At 37.4% G+C, this 15,352-nt stretch overlaps 1 protein-coding gene across 1 annotated transcript; it reads left to right on the top strand.

The window, feature by feature from the left end:
• The first annotated feature begins 9,343 nt into the window (after positions 1–9,343).
• On the top strand, positions 9,344–13,657 carry LOC143588748 (E3 ubiquitin-protein ligase DA2L-like). The gene is made up of 8 exons (XM_077069673.1): positions 9,344–9,719; positions 10,822–10,873; positions 10,961–11,006; positions 11,098–11,179; positions 11,871–12,015; positions 12,110–12,194; positions 12,698–12,764; positions 13,004–13,657. Exons 1-8 carry the CDS (start codon positions 9,528–9,530, stop codon positions 13,550–13,552), a joined length of 1,218 nt encoding a protein of 405 aa, XP_076925788.1. The 5' UTR covers positions 9,344–9,527; the 3' UTR covers positions 13,553–13,657.
• Positions 13,658–15,352: the final 1,695 nt, after the last annotated feature.

The following is a 15,352-nucleotide window of genomic DNA, read 5'->3' as shown; positions in this document are numbered from 1 at the left end:
GATTATTTCGTGTATATTGATAGTTGCTAAGACCTCGATGTTGTGGTATCGTTGAGAGGTTTCAAGTATAACTGGAGGTTTATAATAGTATATTTAACTTGGTTGTTTCCTAAGCCATGATGGGCCGGGTCTTAAGATACCCGAGCGGATAACTAAGTAACCTAAATGTTTTGTGTTAGTGTGTTCACCTGCATGTGTTGTTGACGTATTTTATAACTGTTTTATAGGTAATGGAGAATAGGTGTTTGGAGAAGATGGATAGCCGTTAGACGATTTGATGGCTCAATGGATGTTTTATTATTAAAATAATGTGAAACATGGTTTTGTAATCCAAACACTTCTGTACAAATTAACGGGTGTTTTAAAGTCCCGTCTTTTAAATATAATAATATTTTATTAAAGTTTTCCGTTTTACAACCTTAAACTCTGATATATTTTTAAAACAGGTACCAACGTTGGTTGTCACGCCCAGGCCCTGAGCCGGAGTGTGACAAATACCTCCGCCATGTTGGACCGGACCTAAGTAATGTCCGAGAGGGGATTATCTAATGTATATTGATAGTTGCTAAGACCTCGATGCTGCGGTATTGCTGAGAGGTTTCAAGTATAAATGGAGGTTTATAATAGTATATTTAACTTGGTTGTTTCCTAAGCCACGATGGGCCGGGTCTTAAGATACCCGAGGGGATAACTAAGTAACTTAAATGTTTTGTGCCAGCGTGTTCACCAGCATGTAATGCTGACGTATTTTATAATTGTTTTACAGGTAATGGAGAATAGGTGTTTGGAGAAGATGGATAGCCGTTAGACGATCTGATGGCTCAATGGATGTTTTATTATTAAAATAATGTGAAACATGGTTTTGTAATCCAAACACTTCTGTATAAATTAACGGGTGTTTTAAAGTCCCGTCTTTTAAATATAATAATATTTTATTAAAGTCTTCCGCTTTACAACCTTAAACTCTGATATATTTTCAAAACACGTACCAACGTTGGTTGTCACGTGCAGGCCCTGAGCCGGGGTGTGACAAGTGTTGGTATCAGAGACATCGATCTTAGCGAATTAGGTATATAAGTATACCTAAGCTTTGATCAGAGGTAAATTTCAATAATAATTATATTATTATATAAGGATAAGATAGGTTGGTATTTTTTTCCTATCCCTTATCATTCTAATCTTTTCTATCCCTTATCATTCTAATCTTCATAGATGTCAATATTCAAGAAGATGATAGAATCCTTCTATGAAGAAATGAGACAAGCAGGACATCCAGAACCCATCGTTCCTCCCAGCGGTCAAAGTGATGAATACTATGCTAACTTCTTTGATCAGGACAGACCCCTCACACCAATGGTCACATATGGGAATCAACCCATTCACTTCCTAGGCACAGAGCAAATGCCAATCAACATTCCAAGTGATCCGCCAACCCTAAGGAATCATCCTTCTAATAACATGGAGGTTGACGAACCAGCTAAGTCCAATCTCAAGGATAGTACCCCAAGCTGGATGCAAATTTACTCTAACCCAAGAACCCCAATCTTCTACCCCACAGATTCTCCTCATTCTGTTTCAGGTCCATCTAGGAGACCCAAGATGAGAGTAATGCAACCGGAGACCATTCAGATTGAGGTGAATAAAAGTAATGTAGAAGTTGAACCAGAAGAAGACCCCGAGGAGGTTGAACCAGAAGAGGAGTCGGAAGAAGAACCAGAAGAAGAATCGGAAGAAGACCCGGAAGAACCAGAGGAAGAGGTTTCAAAGGAGATGAGCATTGATGAGAGGAACCCTGAGGTGCAAAACCACCCAGGATGTGACTGTCCACCGAGTATGGGCTGCCAGCACCTATTGTTTCACCTGTCCCCTCATTATGATCCACAAGACCCATATGTCCAGGCACTCACAGGTAGTTTTCCACCCTTTACAGGTGTCGTTCCAACCATCTCGGAACAAGAAGAGGAAATCAGGCAGCAAGAAGAGGCTGCAGAAGTTTTTCACAACATGCTAGTTGAATCCAGTCCACCACCGCCGTATCCAAGAAACCATTATGACATAGTCATGATGGGGTATCGTGATCCACCGCCCCAATACGGATATCCAAGTTTTATCCCTCAGTCCCAAGAAGAGCACCTTGATTGAGCAATGCATGAGACGGATGAATTGCGGAAAAAGTTGGCTACGGAGAGTAGCAAGAAGAAGAAAGTGGAGAAGAAGTTACTACACAAGTGTAGTAAGTTGAAGAAGATAATCAAGAAATACATGAAGGATTGACGATCTCGTTCTGTTGTAACCGTCCGTTTTTTCCCTGTTCTGTTGTGGTTATATCGCTTGTTTCTTGTTCAGTTGTAGTAGTATCGGTGGTTTCTAGAATAAGTCCGTAGTATTTGTGATGGTATCGTTGTTCCTAGAGTTCATGATAATATGAGTTGTCATAATGTACTCCTGTTTGTGAGATAAATAAAAACTTTTAAGTAATGAGTAAATTTCCTTATAATTTCAGAATGTCGAAACAAAGTAATCCATCCCAAAATAAGGAAGCTTCGAATGCTAAAAGCAACCAATCGAAAAGTGAGCCTGCTCAAGGAAACCATGAGCAGTTGATAACGAAAATGCAAGAAATGATCAATGCCATGAATACCTTATTACCTGCTATGAAAGAAAAGTCTGTCCATCAAAGTGAAAACCAACAACCCAGTAAGTCTGTCAAATCCAAATCCCGTCCTAATCCTACCCCTCAAGATGAAGGAAGTGATCAAGAATCGACCAATGGTGAAAAAAATCCACCAAACCTTTAAGAAAAAGTTACGAATTGAAGGTTGTTTGTTTAAAGATTTTAAGAATTGTGGGCCAAAAGAGTTTTATGGCGAAAAAGGAGCCATAGCCGCCATAAGATGGCTCGAAGAAATGGAATCAATTGTCATAATAAGGAAGTGTACTGAGGAGGAAAAGATTCAGTACACGGCATAGATGTTTAAGGGGGAAACCCTAGAGTGGTGGAACACTCTGTTGATGACAAGAGGTAGGAGAATCATGTACTTGTTGACGTGGGAAGAGTTTAAAGATCTGGTGTTACAGAAGTATTGTCCAATGCATGAGACTGACTTAATACAAACCAAGTTTCTTAATCACAAAGTGATTGGGACTCCTGAGAGATTACAATACCAAGTTCCAAGAATATTGTAGACTTGTGCCTCAGTTGGTAACACCCGAATCAAATAAGGTAACCCGCTACATATGGGGTTTACCGAGAGAGATAAGAGACATGGTAAGGTCTCATCTACCGTAGACTGCCGAATCCGCCATGGAGCTGGCCGGTTTTTTGATGAACGGTTTGATCCGTAACAAGGAAGAGGACAAGAAGGAATACTCAACAAATGACAAGAAAGGAAAGGGAAATAATCGTTACAAGGGAAAAGATGTGGATAGGAGGAGGGGTGGTTTCAAGTACAACTACCCATTATGCAAGATTTGTAAGAGGCATCATATGGGTCAATGCCGGTTCGCAGTGTCTTCATCTGCCATCTGTGATACATGCAAGAAGCCAGGGCATGTCGCTACTGATTGTTGGAAAAACAAGATGACTTGCTTCAACTGTAAGGAGATGGGACATCTTAGTTTTGAATGTCTTAAGAAGAATGTTTTTGGGAGTGGCAGTATTGGAGGTGCTGGGGGAAGCGGCACCAAGAATGAAGGAAAGAAGGGGAATGCTCGATTCTTTGTACTCGACACCAAGAGGGCCGCAGACATACCGGAAACCATCACTGGTACGTTCTTAGTTAATAACGTTTATGCAAGAGTTTTATTTGATTCTGGTGCAAATCAAAGTTTTATAGATTATAAATTTTGTAATCTATTAAACCAACCTTTAAAGAAATTAAATAAAACCATAAACGTCGAAACGGCCAGTGGTGAGATAGTTAAAATTTCCGAGACCTTAGAAAAAGGAAAGATCTTGTTGGCAGGCTACGTCATCCCTGTACAATTACTGCCTATGACCTTAGCGGGCTTTGATATAGTTCTAGGTATGGACTGGCTATCCGACAACCATGCTCTTATCATTTGCAATAAGAAAACCATTGAACTTCAAGCCCCTGACAAGCGAATAATTCAATCGCGGGCGACAAAGATGCTGGTCATGTTAGCATAATCTCCATGATGAAAGCTAACAATGCTTAAACCAAGGATGTTTAGCATTTATGGCTTATGTGACGGAAGAATCGAAACTGAAAGAAATCAAAGATTTGCCCATAGTATCTGAATTTTCTGATGTCTTTCTAGATGAACTTCTAGGAATCCCACCCAATCGATAATTCGAATTCAGAATAGATTTAATACCAGGAATAGCTCCAATAGCCAAATCCCCCTATCATTTGGCTCCAACGGAAATGAAGGAATTAAAGAAACAACTGGATGAGTTGTTAGAGAAAGGGTTTATTCGTCCAAGTTCATCACCTTGGGGAGCTCCGATTTTATTCGTCAAAAAGAAAGATGGTTCCATGAGAATGTGTATCGATTACAGAGCATTGAACAAAGTAACTATTAAGAATCGATATCCGCTACCTAGAATTGACGACTTATTCGATCAATTGCAAGGAGCGAGTTTCTTCTCGAAAATAGATTTACGTTCTGGGTATCATCAGTTGAAAGTTCAAGAAGAAGATATCCCAAAGACAGCTTTCCGAACAAGGTACGGACATTATGAGTTCACTGTGATGCCATTTGGACTCACTAATGCCCCGGCCGCTTTTATGGACTTAATGAACACAGTTTGTAAGCCTTATTTAGATAAATTTGTAATCGTATTCATCGACGATATACTTATTTATTCTAAATCGGAAGAAGATCACAAAGTTCATCTTAGGATTTTACTTGAGATACTCCGAGACAAGAAGTTGTATGCAAAATTCTCCAAGTACGAATTCTGGTTACATGAAGTACAATTTCTTGGCCACGTTATCAATGCAAATGGAATTCAAGTGGACCCTGCAAAGATAGAAGCAATAGCTAAATGGGAGATTCCTAGATCGCCAACTGAGGTCCGAAGTTTCCTAGGTTTGGCTGGATATTATAGAAGATTCATCGAGAATTTCTCCCGTATAGCAGTTCCCTTAACTTCATTAACCCGAAAGAATGTTAAGTATGAATGGGGAACCAAACAATAAGAAGCATTTGATTTACTTAAGCAAAAGCTCACAAATGCACCTATACTGGCCTTGCCATAAGGTACAGAGGATTTCGTTGTATTTAGTGACGCATCTCATTAAGGTTTGGGATGTGTACTAATGCAAAGAAAGAAAGTAATAGCCTATGCTTCTCGTCAATTGAAAGTACACGAAAAGAATTATACGACTCACGATCTAGAGTTTGGTGCCATAATCTTTGCCTTAAAGTTATGGAGACACTATCTCTATGGAGTCAAGTTTATCGTATACACTGACCATAAGATCTTAAAGTATATCTTTGATCAGAAGGAACTTAACATGCATCAAAGAAGATGGATGGAAACTTTAAACGATTACGACTGTGAAATCATCTACCACGAAGGAAAAACAAATGTTGTAGCTGACGCATTGAGCCGAAAGGAACGTGAGAAACCCAAAAGGGTTCGAGCTTTGAGGTTAGAACTACAAATAGATCTAATCGAACAAATCAAGAAAGCTCAGAAACAACCAATTGAAGAAAACCATATCTCCGAAGAAAAACGTAACGACACCATTGATTCTTTAGTAAAAGGAGGCGACGACATACTTAGACTTGGAAACCGAATTTGGGTACCAATTGTTGGTAATTTGCACGAAAGGATCATGAGTGAAACTCATAGATCAAAGTACATGATGCATCCCGGTAGTGAGAAAATGTATCAAAATCTTAAGCCAAACTACTGGTGGAATGAGACAGTAGATTTACGTCTCATTTCTAGAATAGTTTCCAGCAAGCGTTAGGAACTAAGTTGAATCTTAGCACTGCTTATCATCCTCAAACTGATGGGCAGAGCGAAAGAACAATTCAAACGCTTAAGGACATGCTTCGAGCTTGTGTGATCGATTTAGGTGGATGTTTAGATGATCACCTTCCTCTGATGGAATTCTCGTATAATAACAGTTATCACACAAGTATTCAAGCCGCACCATTTGAAGCTTTGTATGGACGGAAATGTAGAACACCTGTATGTTGGTCCGAAACAGGAGATAATCAAATATCTGGACCCGAAGTAGTCCAAGAAACCACGGATAAAGTATTACAAATTCGTGAACGACTAAAGGCGGCAAGAGATCGACAAAAGAGCTATGCAGACGTCCGCCGTAAGCCTTTTGAATTTCAAGTAGGCGATAAGGTTTTACTAAAAGTATCACCATGGAAAGGAGATGTACGATTCGGCAAGAAAGGAAAGTTAAGTCCACGTTTCGTAGGACCATTTGAAGTACTAGAACGAATCGGTACTGTTGCTTATCGCTTACGATTGCCAGAAGAGATGAAAGGAATACACGATGTATTTCACATCTCTAACTTACGTAAATGTCTGGCTGACGAAACTTTAGCCATGCCCTTAAAGGATGTCGAAGTCATCTAAAATTTGTAAAACAACTCCTACAAGTTGAAGATTTTCAAGTCAAGCAACTTAAACTTTGAAGGCTAAAATTAGTCAAGATACGATGGAATTCTCGAAAAGGACCCGAGTTTACTTGGGAGTTAGAGTCAGAGATGAGAAGAAAATACCCACATCTGTTCTAAGTGAATCTCGAGGACGAGATTCATTCTAAGGTGGGGAGGATGTAACATCACGAAAATTTTGGACAATTTTTGACAAATAATAAAGTTAAGGGACTTTATTCATGATAAAAGTAAAGAGAAAAATAAGACAAAGAAGGGAAATAGTTTATATTAAGGGATTGAAGTAAGGAGACTCCATCCCACATCGGAGAAAGGAAGAAATATAAAGCACTTTATAAGGGGAGAACATGGAGATTCCATGATAATGTTCTTAAGTAGCCAATCACTCTCCCTAGTCCTAGCGGAGGGTGCGAAGCACCCGACGCGTACGTGCACAGGCTCGGACTCGGGCGATGGGCGCAATGCACGTGGCGACACGTGGCAAGCCTACACGGTGACTCAGCGAAGCTAGTGCATCTTCGCGATACGTGAAGCAGCTTCATGATACGCGAAGATGCAGAAAAATTTCTATAAATAGACCGGCCATGGGGGTGGTCCTCACCAATCCTCACACTCCAAATCCACATACTTAACCTCGATAAGCGTGCCACGACCCCGAAATGGTGATATCCCGACAAGTCTTAACCTCGAAATGCGTGCCATAACTCTATATAGTTACTCTCTCGACCTCCCTCCAAGTAGAAGTGCGGTCCAAGTAGAAGTGCGGTCCAAATAGAAGTGCGATTCAAGTAGAGTATAAGCATTTCGAGTAATAAGCCATTCAAGGTAGGGGTTCTGCCCGATTATTATATTATAAATGGCTTAGACCCTAGTCAGGGATATAGCCTGTACCTTCATTTTATAAAGTGGAAATAAGATTCCATAAAGTCGAGATTATAGATAAAATAATACTTCTTTATTATATATAAAGATTTTATTAAGTATTTCTTATAATAAAAGAAAGTTGAAATATATGTTTATTCACGAAGAAGAAACAAAGGTTTATAAGTGATTAACAAGAAATGACTAGAGGTCCTTATATTTATAAAGAGATAAAATGTCAAGGTGAAGGTTATGCAATCGGACTAAAGGTCTGAAGCTAGATCGTTGATCTAGTACTTATAAAATGTTATTCTCGTACTATAGGTCCGAGGTAACGAGACAAATTGGTGAGAAACACCAACCAAGAAGAAAGGTGAATACGTCCAACTTTTTATAAAACAAAGTCTTGAATGTTTGCATGGGATTATATCCCTAAAACTTTATAAACAAAAGTAATGCTGGCCCTCAGGCTATTGTATACGTTTGTCTGAATCCTTACATATGTGGGTAGACGGTGGGCACACCGCACCACACTTGCTATTACCTCTGCCACATTGGGCCGGACCTAAGTAATGTCCGAAAGGGAATTATCTCGTGTATATTGATAGTTGCTAAGACCTCAATGCTGCGGTATCGCTGAGAGGTTTCAAGTATAACTGGAGGTTTATAATAGTATATTTAACTTGGTTGTTTCCTAAGCCACGATGGGCCGGGTCTTAAGATACCCGAGGGGATAACTAAGTAACTTAAATGTTTTGTGTCAGTGTGTTCACCAGCATGTGTTACTGACGTATTTTATAACTGTTTTACAGGTAATGGAGAATAGGTGTTTGGAGAAGATGGATAGCCGTTAGACGATCTGATGGCTCAATAGATGTTTTATTATTAAAATAATGTGAAACATGGTTTTGTAATCCAAACACTTCTGTATAAATTAACGGGTGTTTTAAAGTCCCGTCTTTTAAATATAATAATATTTTATTAAAGTCTTCCGCTTTACAACCTTAAACTCTGATATATTTTCAAAACAGGTACCAACGTTGGTTGTTACGCCCAGGCCCTGAGCCGGGGTGTGACAATCCGAGTTGTTACAATTGAAACATAATAAATTAACTGGAACATAATAATATACATATAAACTTCATATCGTGTCCCTCTTTTTCTCTCCCCTAGATCTCTCGATCTTCAAACCCTAAACCCTTCAAAACCCATCAAATCAAAGTTAATCGAAGTGGTACTTAATTATGTAAGCACCATGAACTGTGATAGCTCTGAATCAAGAACAAAATCTAAACAAGAATAGAATTACCCCAAATCAAAGCTAAATTGACGTGGTGGGCTCTCAACTACTATATAACAATTTTCGTGTCGGTTTACAATAGTCACACACACTTCTAACCCTCAAACTAGTGTAACACATATCAGACCTCAAAAAAACAAACAACATAAAAAACAGACTAAGGGGGTGTTTGGGATTGCTTATTTTTACCAACTTATAACTTTTTAAAAGGTAATAAGTTGTTTGGGATTGCTTATATTATGAGAGAAAAAGTTTTATAAGTTACAATATTATAACTTATTAACTTAATGAAAAGTTATAAAGAAGTAAGATAAAGAATCCCAAACGTCTCCTAATTATACATAACACATATATACTTAGATATCAACACGCGTAACTATTTTGTTTTGTTCGGTCTGTCTTCTTAAAAAAAATACCATGTGAACAATTTATTATAACAAAAGAAAACCGCCACGTCACCCTATTTATTAAAAAAAATACCAAATTAGTAAACTTTAATAATATTCATTATTAATAATAATAACATATATACATACAATGAAACGAAACATAATAATATATATATACACAGAAACTTCCAATTCTGTCCCCTCATCTCTTCTCCAAATCTCTCGATCTTCAAACCCTAACTTTACCCTTCAAAACCCATCACCATGTGTTCAATTCACCACGTAAACTTGCTCAATCGGCTCCAATTGTAGCCTGTAAAGGTTGAATTTTGGGAATTAGGGTTTTGTGGGAAATTGGGGAAATGGGTAATAAACTGGGCCGGAGAAGACAATTGGTGGATGAGAAGTATACACGGCCGCAAGGGTTGTATCAGCACAAAGATGTGGATCATAAGAAGCTGAGGAAGCTGATTCTTGATTCGAAATTGGCGCCGTGTTATCCTGGGAATGATGAGTGTGGGTGTGATCTGGAAGAGTGTCCGATTTGTTTTCTGGTTTGTGGGTTTTTTTTTGGTTTCTTGTTGAGCAAGTTTTGGTTTTGTGTGTGTATGGTTTGGGTTGGTTTTGGGCTAAAATGGGTCGGGTTCGGTTTTTTCGGTCTGGGTTGGTTTTGGGATAAAATGGGTCGGTTTCGGTTTTTCGGTTCGGGTTGGTTTTGGGCTAAAACGGTTTGGTTTCTGTTCGGGTTGGTTTTGGGTGAAAACAGTTTGGTTTCGGGCTAAAACGGGCTGGTTTCGGTTTGGGTTGGTTTGGGCTAAAATGGGTCGGTTTCGGTTTTTTCGGTCCGGGTTGGTTTTGGGCTAACACGGGTCGGTTTCGGTTTGCCATTTGAAAATTTTGGGTCGAAAAAGAAAATTAAAATGGCCCAAGATAATGAATTTGGGTCTAAATCATATTGTTAGCTAAATAACTAATTGATTATTGCGTACTACATAATAAAAACGATATGTTTCATAAATTTTGTAAGTGCTTCTTATAAAAACGATATGATTTATATTACGCAGGTTAAATGTTGAAAGAAATGTTCAATTTATAAAAATGTTTTATGAACAAACTTAAAACTTTTTTCCTTTTTAAATAAAAAATGTTTTATAAAAAATAATTTTAGAAATTGTTATTATTTAATAGGAGAGAGACGAGAAACAAAAAACTATAAAAAAGAATTAAAGAAATATTCTAATAGGGGAGAGAGGCGTGAAAAGAAGGGGGAAGATGCATTAGAGAGCGACACGCCGCATTGAAGTTACTCATTTATTATGTAGTATACATAGATAGATGTAGATATTGAATTATGGAATATAGAGATGGATATGGATGATATAGATAGATTTGGGCTAAAATATATTACATATTTATTAAGTTTTAATAAATTACTTAAACATTAAAAATGAAATACATAAGTTCAATTTTGTTTGGTTTTCATTACATGCAAGACAAAAAACCGAACCGTAAGCTCAGCTTCTACAGAAACATAAAACCAAACCGTTGGTTTTTGTTTTGGCTCTGTTTTCTCGGTTTCATGCACAGAACTATGAAGTATAATAGTTTCATTTATGTCAATCTGATGCATTTGTTTCCGTTTTTGAACATTTGCAGTATTATCCAAGTTTAAATAGGTCAAGATGTTGTACTAAAGGGATTTGTACTGGTAAATATTGTGTGATTTAAATGTAATTGTGAACAGTATGATTAATCACAACATCTGAAGTTGTTAATACTTTTGTTGTTGAATCAGAGTGTTTCTTGCAGATGAAGATGCCTAATTCAACACGCCCTACGCAGTATCCTTATCAGTGTATTGTACTGAGAATAATATGATTGCTGGATTATGATATTTAGTTAAGTGTTAATGTTTTCTTGACAAAGTTTAAGATGCCCATTTTGTAAAACATTAAACTACGCGGTCGAGTATAGAGGCGTGAAAACAAAAGAAGAAAAGGGGCAGGAGCAAATTGTAAGCACTAAACTCGCTTATGTTATACTTAGTTTTAGGCCTGTAAAAGAACCGAACGTTTAGTGAACAGTAACAGTTTGTGAACTGTTTGGCGGGAGGTTCGTTTATGTATGGTTGTTTAATTAATGAACGAGTATGAACAAAAAAAATTGTTCCTTTAGTTAAACGAATGAACATGAACACATGTCTAGAGTCTAGTTTGTTCATTTATGTTCGTGAACGTTCGATTACGTTTGCTCATTTTAATTCGTTTATGTTTGTTCATTTACGTCCATTTGTGTTCATTAGTTTATGTTTGTTAATATATTCATTTATTTTTTTTGGTCGTTACAACTTAGTATAGTTTTAATAATTTTTTAGGCCCGATACATTCACATTACATTTAACTAGTTTTAGCTCATTATGTTCATTCATCTATGTTCAGCTCGTATACGACATACGCTCGTGAACCTTTCGTTTATACTGTTAATGAACATACGAATATGCTCCTTTTCTTAACAAACGAACACAATTACACAAAAAAGAAAACTCCGTTTGTTTAATTGTTCGTGTTCTTGCGTTTGTTTGGTAATGAATGAACATGAACATGCTCCGCTCGTGTACGTTCGGTTCGTTTACAAGCCTACTTGGTTTATTGCTGCATTTTTAATTTTTAATTATTTTTTTGTGCGTATTCTTGTTTTGTTTACAGGAAGAACAAAGAGTGATAGAAGCAAAAATAAGAATGAGACAACAAGAAATTCAAGATGAAGAGGAAAGAATGTTAAAAAGGCAAGAAACGGGCTCTTCAAACAGGATTGTCGAAACAAGGGAGACTGAATATTATTCTAGAGGAGGTAAAAAACTAGAAATAGAATTAAATGTTACTTTAAATTGTTTACCGTTTACTTTTGTTCTTTCAATTTAGTAAAAGAAGTTTTATATATGCAGCAACCTCTTCTTCTGAAGGCGAGGAAATTGTTTACGCTTCAAATACTGCAACAATTAGACATCCTCCACGTTATAGGGAGAACAGGCGCGTGATCTTTTTATTCGTTTATTTTTTTTATTTTAAGATTGATTCATATTATTATGTCCCCTCTTCCCATGAAAGTTGTGTTGTGCAAGCTTTGAAAAATGGTAATGTTATTCCCTGCATATATCGGTCAACCAACGTCCTGGACGAGTTTAATGCTTAAAATTTGTTTATATTATGAATGACATATAGCAGTCTGGTTTCTTTAGGGTAATCTTCTAAGTTAACCGGTTTTCCAATTTAGGAGTAAGGTCAACATGGTCAACATCACAAGTTCACAACGCACAAGTTCCCATTTCATTATTTTTCTGTTAATGCTTTTTATTAGAATGTTTACAAGTTCCATAAAAGTAGTGTGATTTTCGCTAGGTTTTCAGTTTCCTTGCTTTACAAAGACGGCATCTTGAAAGCTTTGGATAAATTTCGAACATTTAAGTATATTTAAAATGTCACCAAAGCTTAAAATAAATAGAGTTTATGTATTATTTGTGATTTGAATGCAGAGATGATGAGTTTGATCTTGATCCTGAAAACATAATGCTTATGGAAGCCATCTGGTTGTCTTTTCAGGTACTTTTACGAGTATGGTTTACGCTTCCATTATTGTTTACAGTTGTAACTTTCTTATATATAACCAGAGGTTCCAAAATGGGCCGCTGTGCGGGTCAACTGGTCAACATAAATAATTTTTGTAACGGGTCAAAATGAGTTTTTCAAAAGTATATAACTTTTTAATTTAGTCTGCTAGATATAATTACACATTATAACAACTCGATGATAATAGGCGTTAAGCGTGTTTATGGCTGTAGGAGGATAACAAGCAAAAACACGATAACCGTAATTACGGTGATGCCACCCAATTAGCAAAATACGCAACCGAAGTTCGTCTTTTAGCATCCATGGCCCCACAGGCCGAATATTCCGCCTCATCCTCATCACCTTCCGGTGGACTCGCATGCGCCATAGCCGCGCTCGCCGAACGCCAGCAAACCGGAGGCGAGTCATCAACAAATTACAACAGTTACAGCGGGAGTTTATCAACATACAACGCGCATCCGAACCATAGTCATCAATCACTATCACTTAATAAACATTTGCAATTTAGTCATGATAATAGTTCAGAACATATGGGAGAAGCCGGATATGGGTATAACGGTAATTTGAGCTTGAGGAGAGCGGATGATAATGATGTAAGCCGAGGGCATTATGGTCAATTTGATGAGGCGGAAAATGTTAATGGGAATAATGGGAATATAGTACCTGAGAGCTTTGAAGAGCAGATGATGTTAGCCATGGCGGTTTCGTTGGCCGAGGCTCGGGCTAGGGCTAATAGTGCACCCGAAGTTGCGTGGAGTTAGTGTGTGTTGTGTTAAGGTGTATTTGTGTGTTGGTATACTGATGTAAAACCGAAAAAAAAAAAAGATGAAGTGTAGATTTGTGGGTAGAAGTTTGAATCATGAATGCATACAAAGACAGATAATCAACCCCTTTTCAGATTCTAAAGTGTTGTATGATTGTTGTTTATGGGGTAATTCAGATTTCTTGTTTTTGTTTCTGTTTATTTTTGTTTTTTATGCTATGTTGAGCCCAGATGCAGAGTATTGGTCCAAGTGTTATAAAATAAAAAAAAGCCCGGTTAAACAGAGGGGGCAAGACGAATCTTAGTGACGCAGAACTGAACCTCAATGAGTTATGATATTGCTGTCATATTGTCATTTAAAGTACCATGTCAAGTATTTAAGTCGTTACGTAATAAATGTTACCCGTCGCTTAATTAGGACGCTTATCAATGTAAGGTTAGAGCGTAAACAGGCATAGCTGAGTTTGAAATAGATTAGGCTCGAGTTTGGCTCGTTTGAACTTATTAGGGTTTGAGATTGAGATCGGCTCGTTTCAAGCTTGAGCTTGGCTCATCATGAATAGTTTTTAAACTCGAGTTTCGCTCGGGCTTGACTAGTTAGTACTTACCATTTATTGATTAACTTTTATACATCTGTAATTATTTTTTAAATATATTTTTATTATAGTTTTATACTGAACGTATATTTAACATACTAGTTACAAACTATATAAATAATTCAGATTTGTTGTTTGGAATCAAATTTGATTTCTTGTTTGTTTGTGTTTATTTTTGGTTTTTTAGGCCATGTTGAGCCCAATTGCTGAATATTAGTCCAACTATTTAATTAGAAAGCCCTCTTAGACATAAGGGAATGACGAATTAGGAATGAGCATTAGGTACTTAGTACCGGTATCGAAATCGGTATCGATTTGGTACCGTCGGAACCGAATCGGTACCAAAGTTTTGAGTTTCGGGATCGGTACGGTATGGTACCGGTATTTCTCGAATTTTTACCTTCAATACCGGTACCGTCCCGGTACCGAACCGAATATTTCGGTATCGGTACCAAGATTTGGCGATTTTCGGGATCGGTATTTTCGGTACCGGTACGGTACCGAGCTCATCCCTATGACGAATCTCAGCGAAGCAGAACTGAATTTAAGCGGATTACCAAATATCGTCGTCATATTGCCATTTAGAGTACCATTGTCATGTATTTAAGTCGAATGCAATAAAATGTTACCCGCGCTTAATAAGAGGCTCGAGGGCATTAATGTATGGTTAGGGGCGTAAACAAGTAGAGCCGAGTGAATAGATTAGGCTTGAGTTTGGCTCGTTTCTCGAGATTTGAGATCGACTCATTATTTCTAAATTAGGTTGAGCTTGGCTCATGAGTAATTTTTTAAACCTGGGTTTGGCTTGGGCTCGACTAGCTACCATTAACTGATTAATTAATATACATTTATAATTATTTCCTATATATATTTAAATTATAATTCTAATGTATGGTATAGTATATTATTTACTTATTTTTATTATAGTTTTATACTTATATATTTAAAATATTAGATACAAACCATACACAGACCATATAAGTTTAGGCTCGTGAGCTAGCTTACGATTGATAAGTAAAGCTCGGGGTTTGGGCTTGTTTACTAAATAAGCTTATTTTTAGGCTGGAGCTCGTTTAAGCTCGGCTACATTCTAGCTTTTCTAAAACTAATCTTGAGTAGCTTACAGGTAGTTTGGTGTCTTTACACCTAAATGTACGGACCATAATCCTCGATACTCGAGCTGTCCAGAGCAAACTGATTTC

This window comes from Bidens hawaiensis, unplaced genomic scaffold, assembly GCF_021521415.1.
Source record: "Bidens hawaiensis isolate Kalapana, Puna unplaced genomic scaffold, B.hawaiensis_p1.1 tig00036750_1, whole genome shotgun sequence".
In the NCBI taxonomy this organism is placed as follows: Eukaryota; Viridiplantae; Streptophyta; class Magnoliopsida; order Asterales; family Asteraceae; genus Bidens; species Bidens hawaiensis.
This window is presented reverse-complemented; position numbering and strand designations above follow the sequence as displayed.